General features: G+C 43.9%; 1 protein-coding gene across 1 annotated transcript in view; it reads right to left on the bottom strand.

Moving 5' to 3' along the window:
- CHUK (component of inhibitor of nuclear factor kappa B kinase complex) overlaps positions 1–18,256 on the bottom strand; it is a 156,149-nt gene that overhangs the window by 106,718 nt on the left and 31,175 nt on the right. Inside the window, exons 8-11 of the mRNA XM_040435103.1 lie at positions 5,676–5,783; positions 5,051–5,186; positions 4,779–4,973; positions 4,070–4,172 (exon numbers count right to left, since the gene is read on the bottom strand). Coding sequence (XP_040291037.1) covers positions 4,070–4,172; positions 4,779–4,973; positions 5,051–5,186; positions 5,676–5,783 — 542 coding nt within the window. The remainder of the gene's footprint in view (positions 1–4,069; positions 4,173–4,778; positions 4,974–5,050; positions 5,187–5,675; positions 5,784–18,256) is intronic.

Below are 18,256 nucleotides of genomic sequence, written 5' to 3'. Positions count from 1 at the left end.
CTATATGGGGTGATCACCACAGTCATTGATCACGCCCCTGTAAGGCTTTATTCAGACGTCCGGATGCGTTTTGCGGATCCGATCCATCTATCAGTGGATCCGTAAAAATCATGCGGACGTCTGAATGGAGCTTTACAGGGGGGTAATCAATGACAGGGGGGTAATCAATGACAGGGGGGTAATCAGGGAGTCTATATGGGGTGATCAGGGGCTAATAAGGGGTTAATAAGTGACGGGGGGGGGGGTGTAGTGTAGTGTAGTGGTGCTTGGTGCTACTTTACTGAGCTACCTGTGTCCTCTGGTGGTCGATCCAAACAAATGGGACCACCAGAGGACCAGGTAGCAGGTATATTAGACGCTGTTATCAAAACAGCGTCTAATATACCTGTTAGGGGTTAAAAAAAACACATCTCCAGCCTGCCAGCGAACGATCGCCGCTGGCAGGCTGGAGATCCACTCTCTTACCTTCCGTTCCTGTGAACGCGCGCGCCTGTGTGCGCGCGTTCACAGGAAATCTCGGCTCACGCGAGATGACGCCTATTGGCGTTAGTGTGACCTGGGAGCGCCGCAGAAATGACGCCTTTCGGCGTTAGCGTGGCGGGAAGTGGTTAATAATATTATTATTATTATTATTATTATTATTAATAAGCCAGAATTGATATTGCTTATGTCACAAAATAAAGTGAATAAAAAGCTACCAAAGACCGTATTTGGTATTGCCGTAATTATATTGTGACAAAGATATTATGATATTTATGCCAAAAATTCAACGCCACAAAATTTATAATGTAAAAAGTAAGTAGCAGTATTGCTGGTTTTTTTCCGATCCCCCCAGAAAGAGTTACCGTATTGTTCGCTTTATAAGACACACTTTTGTTCCCTCCAAAGTGAAGGGAAAAAGTCAGTGCGTCTTATAAGCGAAAGGTGACCATGTTTTGGTGCGCAGCGGCAGCTCAGGAGCTGCCATGAAACTGTAGGAGGGCGGGTGCACTGGACTTAGTGCAGGCGGGCGGACTGGACTTAGTGCAGGAGGGTGGACGGGAATGTGCTTGTTCAGGTCCACTGTAATAAATCCTATGTAGCGTATATCTTGGTCCACTGTCTGGCCATTCTGTCATGCTCCGCTCTGTACTAGGTGGGCGGTGCGGGCAGGAGCGAGTTAGTGCAGCCTGGTAGCACTTAGCCTTCAGTGAAGCTCATACATCGCGGCAATAAGCAGCACCTTGGGCGGGCTGGCGGCTTCACTGAATTCTAAGTGATGCTGGCAGCCTGCACTTCCATTTCATTCATTCGCTACACTACAGTATCGTTGGGCGGGCTGGCGGCTTCTCTGTATGCGCTGTAGTGCTGCCAGCGCGCAAGTCCTTCCACTCACCGCAAGCAGTAGGATCCCCTTCTCTGTGCTGCCTTCTGTGCTGATTGGGGGAGGCAGGGGGAGCAGGACACGTACTGCAGTATATGGGTGGATTCCTATGAATGTGGGGGGCCTATAGTCATATTTAAAATAAACACTGTCCTGTAATTGGCATGTGCCTATATTAAATATGACTATAGCCCCCCTCATCCATAGGAATGCACCCATATACTGCAGTATATGGGTGGATTCCTATGGATGAGGGGGGTTAGACGGTAGTCATTTCAATTACCTTAAGCTAATACAGTTCAGGGTACAATCCCTTTACAGTGTTCATATTTAATGTGACTAACTCCACTCATCCTTAAGAATACACCAATGTACAGTACATCAGTGTACTCTTTATGATGATGGGGGTTATAATCACATAACAGTGTGTCATCCACAGATCCCCCATAACAGTGTGTCATCCACAGATCCCCCATAACAGTGTGTCATCCACAGATCCCCCATAACAGTATGTCATCCACAGATCCCCCATAACAGTGTGTCATCCACAGATCCCCCATAACAGTGTGTCATCCACAGATCCCCCATAACTGTTTAATCCACTGATATTCTCAGCTAGTGTCCCCATGACTATGAAGGACACAATGCTGACAGTTCTTTTATTACTGTATTTTATTGTAGAAAACTACCGTACTGTAGTCTCCTCTTGCATCCAAATTTAGAAAGATGTCAAAGCAGAAAAGGCTTTCATATAAGATCCCTTTTAAACTGGAGGTGATAAAATACTCCAAAGAACATGGAAACAGGGCAGCTGAGAGACATTTTGGGCCGCCTCCAACAGAAAAAATTATACGGGAGGGGAGAAAACAGGAGGAACAGCTGCAAAAAGCATATAAAAGCAAACACACTTTTCGTGGGCGCACTGCAAAATGGCCACAGATTGAGTGGATCACACGTCGCAGGAACAATGGCTTCTCCGTATCTACAAAAATGATCATATATGAAGCCAAGCATCTAGCTGCAGAGAAAGGCATTGATGAGTTTACTGGATCACCATCATGGTGCTACAGATTCATGAGGAGATGTGGCCTTGCTATGCGCACCAAAACTAGAATTGTGCAAAAAATTTCCACGATTCTTTCTTTTCACAAATTTGTGCTGGATTCAAGAAAGAAAAATGGCTATGGAATAAACCAGATTGGGAATATGGATGCAGTCCCATTAAAGGGACACTGACAGAACCAATAAGCATATTTAGGTATATATATGACAGTACAGGTCTTATAAAGTGTATTAGAATCATCTAAGTATCCCCCCTGTCCACCTTATAAATACAGTAAACTGAAGAAGTTTTTATAACCTGCTTGAATCGTCTTCAATCTGCCCAAGGGGCGGTGTTTCATCTCCACTTGCGCCCAGCCAGCCTCGCCCCAACTGCCGTTTTGAAGCGCCGCACAGCTCATCAATATTCACTTCGCTGGGCGGCTACTCTGAAGCGCTGCTCTGAACTGTGCCCGGCGCATGCGCATAAAGCAGAGGCTGCATCGGCCTCTGAGATGCAGACTGTGCGCAGGCGCGATGTGATCCCGGCCAGTGAGGGTGCCGGGCGCATGCGCTGAAGATGAGCCGGAGGCCGATGCCCATAGGATTGTATTGGGCATGCGCCGGATCTTGCGTCGGGGACAGTAGTAGCCGCCCAGCGAAGTGAATATTGATGAGCTGGGCGGCGCTTCAAAACGGCAGTTGGGGCGGCTGGCTGGGCGCAAGTGGAGATGAAACGCCGCCCCTTGGGCAGATTGAAGACGATTCAAGCAGGTTATAAAAACTTCTTCAGTTTACTGTATTTATAAGGTGGACAGGGGGGATACTTAGATGATTCTAATACACTTTATAAGACCAATACTGTCATATATATACCTAAATATGCTTATTGGGCCTGTCAGTGTCCCTTTAACCTTTGATGTTCCATCGAACAGGACCGTTGATGTGAGAGGCGAAAAAAAACGTAAAGGTGAAGTCCTCAGGACACAAGAAAACCCATTACACGGTTGTATTGTCCTGCTGGGCAGATAGGACCAAACTGCCACCAATGGTCATTTTCAAGAGGAAGAACATGCCAAAAGAGGCGATTCTAAGAGGCGTAATTGTGCATGCTCACGACAAAGGGCGGATGGACGAGAATGGCATGAGAATATGGGTCGACAAAGTGTGGTCCAAACGCCCTGGAGGGCTTCTGAAGAAACCAGCCCTACTTGTGCTTGACCAAAAGAGGTTGGTCACTAAGGCGTCAAAGGGGTTGGCCAGTTTACATTTCTTACTGTACATGTGCCTATGTCCTGTGGTATAATAAGACTAATTCATATTTACATCCAGGTCCACTTACCTGTTTCTGGGTCGACTAAATATATGGACGCTGATGGAGGTCCGGTTCATCAGCAGCCTCCATTCAATTACACTGGTAATGGACAGTGGAACTATCGCATGCGCGGTTTGTTGCTCCATGTGGAGTAGAGGTCAGCTTTTAAAGGAAACGTTTATCACCAAGTTAAAGTGGATGCGCTTACATTTTCCTAAATATTTGAGTAAGATTTTACATTCTGGTCCCCTATTATGCCATGAAATTTCCCAAAAATGATACAGTAGATTCTTTAAATAGAGCAGTATTTCAGAAATCATCCAGAAGATGTAATAATGTACTAAACTTACCAATATAATTTACACATTCCGATAGGTGCCGTGGTTGAAAGGGTCCTTCATAAGCAGTTTTACTTTTGTCAAACAAATATACCATGTAGCTGTCCCATCCTCTCTATGTACACAAACACAAAAATGTTTACTTTTTGTTTAATTAAACTCTGCTTATTTGCATAGATGCCGTTTTTACCACCTACAACACTGTACTCTTTAGGGATTTTGAGTTAATGCCTATGCGTCGCACTAGCCATCGACGTATGATCATGATGGACAGCCCACAGGTTTTCCTCACTCCAATCCAGTGTCGGCCGTAGCTAGTACTGCAAGGTCTGTCAATTGAAGGCAGGCTAAGCTGCCGTACCAAGCACAGTACACTGCAGCCTTTTATTATGCTGCACAAGGGGAGGTCTCTGGGATTTGTCCATTTAACCAGAGAATGACAATAAAAGAGCTATACACCCTAACTCCCTAGCTAAAAATCTGTTTTACAGCAGCAGAGACATAACAGGTAAAAAGAAGAAAACAAGACATACTGGAAGGTACTAAGAAAATTAGCCATAGCTGCAGATATACAGCAGGTGGTAGATTTCTGCACAGAAAACGTGGGCCCTGGAAATGCCTTGATGGCAGAAACCAAGTAACAAAGCACACGCATGTAGACCGAACAATAGGTGTTGATCTCAAAATTTGAATTGTTGCAGAAGAGTTATTTTCTTCTTACCACTCCGTCTATCACACATTGGGAAGCAGGCTTCCTGGGATCTAGAGATAATCCCATCTCAAGTAGCAATTCTTGGTTGCATGTGGTTATTCCAGTTTCTCCTTCAACGTGAGACTGTAAAGAGTGCAGACTTTCATCTGGTTGCAGAAGGAAGGACAAAATCTTGGCAGATGTCATGTTCAAAATGTGGACAATCTGTACAGGAGTAAAATAAACAATGAGGAGGTGTGATCATTTCTCACATACAATCAAAACTGAAAACAAGGACGCACCTTTAGATTTAGAATATAGTCCATTACCACAAAACACTGTGGGCGGCCAGTGTGATTATTCATACCACCACCGCGCTGTTGGGGGTCCCAGTTCAGAACCAGCTGTAGCCATGTTTCCAACTGATCTACCATGATGCTATATAAATAAAAAGGGAATAAACAGCCAACCTGCTAGTATCTTCAATGTCCCCCAAACAGTTTCCATGCAGTGCAATTTAAAAATTTTTAAAAGGGGTTTTCAAGCTTTTAATATTGATGACCTTTCCTCAGGATAGGTCATCAATATCAGATTGGTGGGGGTCCGACAGCCAATATTAGAAGCCTGGAAAACCCCTTTAAATGTGCAAATCCATATGAAATCTTTGCATTTACATCAGTCTACAATAGCAGTAGTTTCATGACCTTTTGTTATCTTTCTTTTTAAACGGCTGTGTAGAGTACATGAGCTATTGGAGGCAACCTGTATTGAGAACAGTGTCATGACAGGTCTACTGGTGTATTACACTAATCGGCTTAAACCATTTGTATAAACAGCCACTAAAAAAGAAGACCCCATCCGCTGATATGTATGCAGGATGAGGAGGTAGAGGTAGCACTACAGGGGATTCAGTCACCAATTACATACCTGCACAAATTATTGGGCTGTGGTAAGTGTGTGCTGAATCTAATTTCCCCTGACATCTCTTCATAAGCATAAATGTGTTTAGGGTCCTTCTTCTTGATCCTCTCATGCCTACAAGATAAGAGTCAATTTTATAGAAGATATAGGATTACAGTCGACTTAATCAAAGAATGTGGGATACGGATATGCTCCCATGGATCTTTTTTATCGCTATTATTATTTTCATATACAGTACATATACATAAATTGTATAAATATATGCCATAGTAAATCAGGAGGTACACACACACCCGGTTCAGGTAACAAATAATACACATTTTGAGAAGAAATACAAAATAATTGTACATTTACAATTTACATACAGATGTAAACAAACCTTAACCCCCCCCCCCCCCCCCGAACCGCACCTAACCTAATGCAGTAATTATACCTTTTAACATTCTCTTATCCTACTGTACCAGTGGTTATAACAATAACATTTCCTCTGAACTCCTTATCTTAGAATGTTACTTCTCTCACTCATAAGCAAAAGACGCCCAGACGGTAGACGGTAGCCCTGGCGCTGATAACCACTGCCCCCAAATAGATTCAAATTTCTTAAAAGCATTTCTCTTGGTATATATTCCTCTCTCCAACTCTATTAGCGTGTTCATGGGGTCAATAAACTCCACCTTGGTAGATACTTCAGTACTAATCCAATACTTTGCAATCTCACAATACAATACTAAAATCAGCCAGTATGTGGAAGACAAATAGAAAAATAGTCCACTGTGTATATATATATATATATATATATATATATATATATATATATATATACACACACACACACACACATACACACACATATACACACATACACACACTGCTCAAAAAAATAAAGGGAACACAAAAATAACACATTCTAGATCTGAATTAATTAAATATTCTTCAGAAATACTTTGTTCTTTACATAGTTTAATGTGCTGACAACAAAATCACACAAAAATTAAAAAAATGGAAATCAAATTTTTCAACCCATGGAGGTCTGGATTTGGAGTCACCCTCAAAATTAAAGTGGAAAAACACACTACAGGCTGATCCAACTTTGATGTAATGTCCTTAAAACAAGTCAAAATGAGGCTCATTAGTGTGTGTGGCCTCCACGTGCCTGTATGACCTCCCTACAACGCCTGTGCATGCTCCTGATGAGGTGGCGGACGGTCTCCTGAGGGATCTCCTTCCAGACCTGGACTAAAGCATCTGCCAACTCCTGGACAGTCTGTGGTGCAACGTGACGTTGGTGGAAAGAGCGAGACATGATGTCCCAGATGTGCTCAATTGGATTCAGGTCTGGGGAACGGGCGGGCCAGTCCATAGCATCAATGCCTTCGTCTTGCAGGAACTGCTGACACACTCCAGCCACATGAGGTCTAGCATTGTCTTGCATTAGGAGGAACCCAGGGCCAACCGCACCAGCATATGGTCTCACAAGGGGTCTGAGGATCTCATCTCGGTACCTAATGGCAGTCAGGCTACCTCTGGCGAGCACATGGAGGACTGTGCGGCCCTCCAAAGAAATGCCACCCCACACCATTACTGACCCAATGCCAAACCGGTCATGCTGGAGGATGTTGCAGGCAGCAGAACGTTCTCCACGGCGTCTCAAGACTTTGTCACGTCTGTCACATGTGCTCAGTGTGAACCTGCTTTCATCTGTGAAGAGCACAGGGCGCCAGTGGCGAATTTGCCAATATTGGTGTTCTCTGGAAAATGCCAAACGTCCTGCACGGTGTTGGGCTGTAAGCACAACCCCCACTTGTGGATGTCGGGCCCTCATATCACCCTCATGGAGTCTGTTTCTGACCGTTTGAGCAGACACATGCACATTTGTGGCCTGCTGGAGGTCATTTTGCAGGGCTCTGGCAGTGCTCCTCCTGTTCCTCCTTGCACAAAGGCGGAGGTAGCGGTCCTGCTGCTGGGTTGTTGCCCTCCTACGGCCTCCTCCACATCTCCTGATGTACTGGCCTGTCTCCTGGTAGCGCCTCCATGCTCTGGACACTACGTTCACAGACACAGCAAACCTTTTTGCCACAGCTCGCATTGATGTGCCATCCTGGATAAGCTGCACTACCTAAACCACTTGTGTGGGTTGTAGACTCCGTCTCATAAAAGCACCGCCAGCATTCAAAAGTGACCAAAACATCAGCCAGGAAGCATAGGAACTGAGAAGTGATCTGTGGTCACCACCTGCAGAACCACTCCTTTATTGGGGGTGTCTTGCTAATTGCCTATAATTTCCACCTGTTATCTATCCCATTTGCACAACAGCATGTGAAATTGATTGTCACTCAGTGTTGCTTCCTAAGTGGACAGTTTGATTTCACAGAAGTGTTTCACAGAAGTGTGATTGACTTGGAGTTACATTGTGTTGTTTAAGTGTTCCCTTTATTTTTTCGAGCAGTGTGTGTATATATATATATATATATACACACACACACACATATACATATATACACGAAAAAGTAGGACTGCACTCCAATTATGTGGTAAAAACAGCAGTGATTTATTCACCCATGATATGGCAAGTCTTGCGACGTTTCGGCTCACAAGAGCCTTCCTCAAGCATAGTAACAGTGAAAGTGAGACAATATAAAGGCATATTACAAAGTGTCCAACCCATAAGGGTGTGGTTACAATCAATTGCAATTACATACATCTGATACATATCAATAAAGTGCATGTGCATAAAGTGACAAGTGCTACACAATGTATAATTTAAGGGATGCCTTCCCTTCAGTGAGAAATAGAATGTGTACAGTACTTTGAGTAAGTTAAATTCACAATTATATAAGTGACATACTGAATGTGGATCACAGAAATACGACCCTCGGTGGCGATGGGGCCCACATATACCATCGTGTTCATTGCGCGTCTCCAACTCTTCATTGCGCATGTTCACACTGACCTCATCATGTGAGTCATAGTGCAAAGATCACGCGCATGCGTTCTATGCGATGGACGTAAAAAGCACCATTTTACTTAATAAAAGTGCCTTTTTTCCGAATGTAGATGAACCTGCGATAGAGGCCTACATTTCTGCAGTACAACGAGATGTCAGTATGCTGAAATCCCTACATGGGGATACAGCGAGAGTAAGCAATCCTAATCTGACTACTGTCGAAATTGAGGCCCTATCTCAACTTAAGAACAACCCCCAGTTAACTATAAAACCGGCCGATAAGGGCGGCGGGGTGGTTGTTCTTGATACACAAAACTATATCAGAGAAATTGAACGACAACTGAATGACACAAATGTATATGGTGTATTGCAAGGTGATCCGAAATTTCGCATTATGGCTATAATCAATAAGAGTCTATCCGATGCGGTGGCCGGGGGTATTATAGATGAGGGATTAAGGGAGTATCTGACGATATCAACTCCCATTACTCCCGTTATATACATATTACCTAAGGTCCACAAAAGCCTTGTGGACCCCCCCGGTCGCCCCATCGTATCTGGCTCTGATTCTGTTTTTAGCAGAATATCCATCTTTCTTGACAGGATACTCAGAGAATTTTCAATGGCTGGAAAGTCCTATATAAAAGATACAGGCGATTTTCTACAACAACTGAGGGCAGTGGATATCAGTGACATGCAGACTGCGACTCTCGTGTCCTTTGACGTTGTGTCCTTATACACGTCAATAGGGCATGAGAAGGGCATTGGTGCAGTTAATGAATATCTGGATGACTCGCCCGTAACACAGAATGCAAAGTGTTTTATAAACATTTTGCTGAGACTGATTCTTGAAAACAACTACTTCTTGTTTCAAGATACTTTTTATAATCAGAAACGTGGCGTGGCGATGGGGTCCAATGTGGCCCCAACGTACGCAAATATCTACATGCGACACATGGAGGAGGACTTTATCTATGTATCCCACCACTTCCAACATGTGATCAGGTGGTGGCGATACATAGATGACGTCTTCCTCCTGTGGTCTGGCACTGAATCAGAATTAAGGGAGTTTCATACATACCTTAATAGTATAGATCCTGATCTCCAATATACCATATCATACTCCAATACACAATTGTCATTCTTGGACACCAATGTGAAATTGGTTGATGGCACAATTGGTACAGGATTGTATGTGAAATCGACCGATAGGAACACTATCTTGCGGTATGAAAGCAATCACCCGCGTAGCCTAGTGAAACACCTGCCCCATTCACAATTTCTACGTACGAAACGTATTGTCTCTGACCACACCGAATTGTTAAATACATTGGAAACGATGGCAGGTAAATTTAGGGATCGGGGTTATCGCCGTAAACTGCTAGATACACATAAAAACAAAATTCTAGAAATGAACACCGAAATAACATCAATTATTCCCAAAAAAACCCAGAGGATACCATTTATGTCCACCTACTCTGAGTGCAGTTTGGAGATAGGTCGTATCCTCAGGGATAATTGGAGTATCTTAAGCAGGTCTATTGTAGATGTACCTGAATTTAAATTCCCTCCCCTTCTATCGTACCGTAAAAACAAAAATCTCAAAGATCACTTGGTCAGGGCAGATACAGGTCCGAAAAAAATCAGTGTGCAGCGGACATTGACGCAGCCGGGCATCGGGTGTTACCCGTGTCTCGGCTGCGTTAATTGTCGTCATATCTGCAAAGCCAGATTTTTTGTACATCCGTTGACTAATAAAGAATATCCCATAAAATTCCATCTGAACTGTTCCTCGTCATATGTGATTTATGTGTTGGCCTGCCCCTGTAATCTATTATATGTTGGGGAAACTTCCACAGAACTAAAAGTTAGGTTGAATAACCACAGGAATTCAATAAGGAAGAAACGTACTGATCTACCAGTATCCAGACATTTTGGATCCCTAGGACATTCCGAGCGGGATTTAAGATGCTGGATCGTAGATCAGGTCAGGCTCCCCAGAAGAGGCGGTGACCGCTTAACTCTCTTGAAAAAGAGAGAGTTACGCTGGATTTATGATCTGGACAGCTTGCATCCTAAGGGTCCTAACATAGAGTTCAGGTGAGAGTTTTGTGGATTTGCGGGTCATTTTTAGTCCAGTTGCATATATGCGTTCGTGTCCTTTTCATGTCAGTATATTGGTGCAAGATAACTGTGAAAGACCATTATACAATTGTAACAATTCATTCGGAAACTAAAATATTTTTTCTTTTTGCCTTCAGGTTTTATATGTTTTCACCATATTGGATGTGGATCCCTGAATCTTGACCTTCTGGAGACAATGCGGCCCAATGTGGATATCAGCGTCTTCATGCCTATGCGTTACTCTATATAGACGTTTGCACTTTTATATCTACATGATATGACTGTTGATATGATAGAGTGATTATCCCTCTATGACTGCTAAAATCACCAGCACTTGGGCTTTGACTGTCGGCGGAGATCATGGAAATGTTCCCCTATGACACTCATGGCTTTCTGGTCTGGTATCTTGCCCGCAAGGTTGGGATCCCGGTCCAGATGCTGGTGTATGTAGGAGATCCCTACAGCGGTCGCGTTTATATAAAATCATGTTATTCTTACAACAGTCATATATATTACATGAATGGAATTATAGGGTTGGTTTCCCTTAAGTAAAATGGTGCTTTTTACGTCCATCGCATAGAACGCATGCGCATGATCTTTGCACTATGACTCACATGATAAGGTCAGTGTGAACATGCGCAATGAAGAGTTGGAGACGCGCAATGAAGAGTTGGAGACGCGCAATGAACACGATGGTATATGTGGGTCCCATCGCCACCGAGGGTCGTATTTCTGTGATCCACATTCAGTATGTCACTTATATAATTGTGAATTTAACTTACTCAAAGTACTGTACACATTCTATTTCTCACTGAAGGGAAGGCATCCCTTAAATTATACATTGTGTAGCACTTGTCACTTTATGCACATGCACTTTATTGATATGTATCAGATGTATGTAATTGCAATTGATTGTAACCACACCCTTATGGGTTGGACACTTTGTAATATGCCTTTATATTGTCTCACTTTCACTGTTACTATGCTTGAGGAAGGCTCTTGTGAGCCGAAACGTTGCAAGACTTGCCATATCATGGGTGAATAAATCACTGCTGTTTTTACCACATAATTGGAGTGCAGTCCTACTTTTTCGTCTTTATACTTTTGGGGTTTGCCGCTGCCCTGTGTTGGACCGTGCACCCGCATTCCGGTTGGTGCTCCCACTGGACTTTTCATATATATATATATATATACACTGCTCAAAAAAATAAAGGGAACACAAAAATAACACATCCTAGATCTGAGTTAATTAAATATTCTTCTGAAATACTTTGTTCTTTACATAGTTGAATGTGCTGACAACAAAATCACACAAAAATAAAAAAATGGAAATCAAATTTTTCAACCCATGGAGGTCTGGATTTGGAGTCACACTCAAAATTAAAGTGGAAAAACACACTACAGGCTGATCCAACTTTGATGTAATGTCCTCAAAACAAGTCAAAATGAGGCTCAGTAGTGTGTGTGGCCTCCACGTGCCTGTATGACCTGCCTACAATGCCTGTGCATGCTCCTGATGAGGTGGCGGACGGTCTCCTGAGGGATCTCCTCCCAGACCTGGACTAAAGCATCTGCCAACTCCTGGACAGTCTGTGGTGCAACGTGACGTTGGTGGATAGAGCGAGACATGATGTCCCAGATGTGCTCAATTGGATTCAGGTCTGGGGAACGGGCGGGCCAGTCCATAGCATCAATGCCTTCGTCTTGCAGGAACTGCTGACACACTCCAGCCACATGAGGTCTAGCATTGTCTTGCATTAGGAGGAACCCAGGGCCAACCGCACCAGCATATGGTCTCACAAGGGGTCTGAGGATCTCATCTCGGTACCTAATGGCAGTCAGGCTACCTCTGGCGAGCACATGGAGGGCTGTGCGGCCATCCAAAGAAATGCCACCCCACACTATTACTGACCCAATGCCAAACCGGTCATGCTGGAGGATGTTGCAGGCAGCAGAACGTTCTCCACGGCATCTCCAGACTCTGTCACGTCAGTCACATGTGCTCAGTGTGAACCTGCCTTCATCTGTGAAGAGCACAGGGCGCCAGTGGCGAATTTGCCAATCTTGGTGTTCTCTGGCAAATGCCAAACGTCCTGCACGGTGTTGGGCTGTAAGCACAACCCCCACCTGTGGACGTCAGGCCCTCATATCACCCTCATGGAGTCTGTTTCTGACCGTTTGAGCAGACACATGCACATTTGTGGCCTGCTGGAGGTCATTTTGCAGGGCTCTGGCAGTGCTCCTCCTGTTCCTCCTTGCACAAAGGCGGAGGTAGCGGTCCTGCTGCTGGGTTGTTGCCCTCCTACGGCCTCCTCCACGTCTCTTGATGTACTGGCCTGTCTCCTGGTAGCGCCTCCATGCTCTGGACACTACGCTGACAGACACAGCAAACCTTCTTGCCACAACTCGCATTGATGTGCTATCCTGGATAAGCTGCACTACCTGAGCCACTTGTGTGGGTTGTAGACTCCGTCTCATGCTACCACTAGAGCGAAAGCACCGCCAGCATTCAAAAGTGCCCAAAACATCAGCCAGAAAGCATAGGAACTGAGAAGTGGTCTGTAGTCACCACCGGCAGAACCACTCCTTTATTGGGGGTGTCTTGCTAATTGCCTATAATTTCCACCTGTTGTCTATCCCATTTGCACAACAGCATGTGAAATTGATTGTCACTCAGTGTTGCTTCCTAAGTGGACAGTTTGATTTCACAGAAGTGTGATTGACTTGGAGTTACATTGTGTTGTTTAAGTGTTCACTTTATTTTTTTGAGCAGTGTATATATATCTATATCCTTCTTAAGGATAGTTTGTCCTTAATTTCAAATGCAGCACTATATATGTCTAGGGATAATATTCAATGTCCTAGTCCCATTAAAGTGCAATGGTACCGTTTTTATTTGGAGTACAATTAAATGTACTAATAGGGGTAGTCTATGCAGCCCAGTGTAATTTGATCCAATTATATTCCAGTACTACTAGACAGTCAATTCAACCTTAGTTGTAGCTAGGTCCGTTGCTCTGTTGCGTTAGATATATCAGCCAGCCGGCTGTAAGGTGCGCTGTTTTTGTCCAGAGCTAGATGTAAATTTCTCTTACTGGACTCTCGGTGTGCCCCTCGCCCGCCTCCTGGTGATCGGCGTCTCTTACCGGCCTCCCGCTTCACGGCGTTCTCCTCTGCCCTGCTCCTCACCCTTCACGGGGCGTCCCACGTGGTGACGAAGCCAGCGTCGGCGCGGCGTATCACGTGATGCGGAAGAAACTCTCCTTGCCGGTCAGCTGATTATACTTGCCGGAGGTCCTGATTGGGCTAAGGCTATTCCTTGGACAGGCCTGTCATTTTTTGTCGAGTGCCTTTAAATATGCATCAATTATTTCAGCTCACTTTCTTGGACCATACGCGTTTCGGGGACAACCCCTTCCTCAGTGGATATCAGGAGTGAGCTTTAATGCTGATCTTTTATAGGCGGATGCCTGTCAATCCACATTACCAGTGGTTCATATCCAAAATCCGGACTGGAATCCTTATTAGTACTGTAATCTTTTTCTTTACTCCTATAGTGCTGCAATGTTATATATATATATATATATACATACATACATATACACACACACACATATATACACATATATATACATACATACATATACACATATACATACATATACACACACACACACACACATGTTCTCTTCCTCACATATTGCAATAATAAATTATGTATACTAAAACAATGGTAATACATAAATAATAAATTAAAATACGATGTTAAAATCAAAATACTACAGTTTATATATAGTTTCAATGTAGGCAGGCCCTTGGTGACAACTCACTATTTATCCCATATAAAAACAGCATCAATGACAGTCTACTTAGAGGGATGGAAAGAAGGATTCTTTGAAGGGGTTTCATGCATATATCTCATATCAAGACATGGAGTCGATTTGTCTCCCAAACACAGAGAATGTGGATAGGTGGCGAAAAAATTAAATAAAAATAAATAAATAATTTGGAAAAATTTAGACACAATAGAAAAAGGAAATAAATGTATATAAAAAAATAAAATAAAAAAAATAATCAAAAAAATTACACAATTTAAATAGAAAAATGAATGAGGGAGAGGCACACAACAGAAATGTTGTAAGCACAGGAAATATACAGGATAATAGATCACATATCGGACAACAGAACATTATCACTTCTAATCGTTATGAGGCACTAGAATCACCAAGTTTTTTAGATCAAACTCCACCCCATCACAAGACAAGGACGAAACGGGCACATACCCCAGTCCTGTCACCGCGGGAACAACGAGGGATCACAATCACAGGAGACCGACATTTCAGCACGACTACAATTTGAGGGAACGCCCACTAGAACACTCACACAACAAAATGAGATACCCCACACAGGGATACGAATCCCAACACAGGAGGCACACGGGATATTATCACTCACCTCAACAGACAAATTCCTACGGCGAAAGACACGAAGGGGGCGACATTCAAACAAGGGAAAACAAGACAACCCAGTACAGACAGCGACGAACATAGTGAATATTAGTGGTAAAACACTGACTGACACCCAAATGAGACTCTTAAACAAAGGCCTCAAATTCGCACCTACTAATGTACTCGATAAATTCTCAACCTATATAGGGGTGGAGAAATTTGTTAGACATTTATGTCTAAAGAAATATTTTTTAAAGAACCCCATAGTGACAAATAGCAAACAGGATGAGGGTATAGAAAGATATGCATATACGTGTCTGAAGGGTAAATCAAAAAAATACCCAATACAAGAAATAAGCAAACATACGGCAACGTTGAGCGGGATTTAAGACACACCAAAAGTCGGAAAATTAATAATAATGTCACTGGAGATGAAATTAAGGCAATCCAACAATTACAAACTAATGAAGAAATAACCATCAGACCAGCCGATAAAGGTGGTGCGGTGGTGATTTTAAACACAGAGGATTATCTACAGGAATGTAGGAGACAACTTAGTGATGTGGGAACATATGAAAAATTGAAAGGGGACCCAACAGAGAAATTTCATGATGAATTAAGGGACTATTGTAAGGAGGGGACGGATGCGGGATACCTATTAGAACAGGAGGCCAGATATAAGGATACCCATGTTCTATTGTGTCCCCAAGATCCATAAAAATCTGGAGTCCCCACCTGGGCGACCAATAGTGTCCGGAATAAACTCCATCTCGTGTAATCTGTCACAGTATATAGATAAATGGTTGCAACCATATGTGAAAATGACATCTTCATATATTCGTGACACCACTGATATATTAAAGACACTTGAAGAAATGGAATGGAAAGATGGATGGATCTTGGGGACACTGGACGTGAGTTCACTGTACACAGTGATTGAGCACAGTGCGGGAATTGACGCCCTTGACAAACAACTCTCTAGGAATGGCAACATACAGGGAGACCAATTGTCATACTTATTGAAGGGAGTCCGTTATATCCTCTCACACAACTACTTTGCCTTCGAGCGAGAATTCTACCTCCAGCGAACAGGTACCGCTATGGGCACCAGATTCGCCCCCAGCTATGCGAATCTGTTCCTAGCACAATGGGAACTGGAGGTCATCCAGCCCAAGCTGGGGGCGGGTCTAGTGCTATGGCGCCGATTTATAGATTACATTCTATTCGTCTGGGAGGACACAAGAGAGGAGTTGGATTGTTTCCTAAAACAGATGAATGAGAATGATAGGAACCTAGCATTTTCTCCAATTGTTAGCCTCAATGAGGTGGAATTCCTAGATCTCGACATCAAAGAAGATGGAAAAAGATTGACCTGCAGTTTCCAAAAATAGCTTTATTAGGTTCTCAAGCTGCCACCTACCACGGTGGCTAATTAATGTACCTACAAGTCAGTTTAGAAGATTGAAGCGAAACTGCACAATAGAAGAAAAATTTGAACAGGAAGCTGAGTTTTTAAAGAATCGACTGGTAGAAAGGGAATACTCACTAAAAGTTATCGATAGGTCCCTTGAAAAAGTGAGAAAAATGGAGAGGAAAGAGTTCTTCTCAAATAAAAAAGGTCCCTGTAGATGATGATACTCCCAAACTCATCCTACCATTTAGTCCCAATATCGTATTGTAGAAAAAAAAATTGTCAAAAGGCATTGGAATCATTTGTTAAAGGACAAGACTATAGGGCCCCATCTCCGCGACACTCCTAAGGCCTCTTTCACACTTGCGTTGTTGGGATCCGGCATGCACTTCCGTTGCCGGAGGTGCCTGCCGGATCCGGAAAAACGCAAGTGTACTGAAAGCATTTGAAGACGGAACCGTCTTCCAAATGCTTTCAGTGTTACTAGGGCACCCAGGACGCTATTAAAGTCCTGGTTGCCATAGTAGGAGCGGGGAGCGGGGGAGCGGTATACTTACAGTCCGTGCGGCTCCCGGGGCGCTCCAGAATGACGTCAGAGCGCCCCATGCGCATGGATGACGTGATCACATGGATCACGTGATCCATGCGCTTGGGGCGCCCTGACGTCACTCTGGAGCGCCCGGGGAGCCGCACGGACGGTAAGTATACTGCTCCCCCGCTCCCCACTACACTTACCATGGCTGTCAGGACTTTAGCGTCCCGGCAGCCATGGTAACCACTCTGAAAAAGCTAAATGTCGGCTCCGGCAATGCGCCGAAACGACGGTTAGCTTAAGGCCGGATCCGGATCAATGCCTTCCAATGGGCATTAATTCCGGATCCGGCCTTGCGGCAAGTGTTCCGGATTTTTGGCCGGAGCAAAAAGCGCAGCATGCTGCGGTATTTTCTCCGGCCAACAAACGTTCCGTACCGGAACTGAAGACATCCTGATGCATCCTGAACGGATTACTCTCCATTCAGAATGCATTAGGATAATCCTGATCAGGATTCTTCCGGCATAGAGCCCCGACGACGGAACTCTATGCCGGAAGACAATAACGCAGGTGTGAAAGAGCCCTAATATAGTGTATACCAAAGCCACACATTTAGCGGGGAAAGTGGCGCCGACAGTTAAGAACCCTACAAAAAAGGGGGGAGGGAATTGGTTATCCAAGGATTTTTCAGATGTGGGAGGTGTGCCAACTGCAAAATTACAAAGTTCCCAAGGAAGAGAGAAAAGATACAGTCTACCACCAATTCATTTACTTTAAATATTAGGGACTACCTCACCTGTGATACAATGGATGTAATATACCTGCTTCAATGCGGATGTAACAAGCAATACATAGGGAGGACAAAAAGGACTCTCAAAAAGAGAGTATCGGAACATATAGCCAACATAAAAAAGGGCTATGAAGCACATTCCCTCTCCAAACATTTTAAATTGGTACATGGATGTGACCCCTCAGGATTAATATTCACAGCCATTGAGAAGGTTAAGAGACCCTGGAGAGGGGGAAACCATATTGCGCATATGTCTAGACAGGAGTCGAGATGTATTTTCGAATTGGAGACTATGATGCCGGGGGGTTTGAATGCCTGTTGGGGAAGGGACATCGGAG

This window comes from Bufo bufo, chromosome 6 (genome assembly GCF_905171765.1).
Source record: "Bufo bufo chromosome 6, aBufBuf1.1, whole genome shotgun sequence".
Classification (NCBI taxonomy): domain Eukaryota; kingdom Metazoa; phylum Chordata; class Amphibia; order Anura; family Bufonidae; genus Bufo; species Bufo bufo.
The sequence above is the reverse complement of the archived record's forward strand: the minus strand, read 5'-3'. Positions and strand labels throughout refer to the sequence as shown.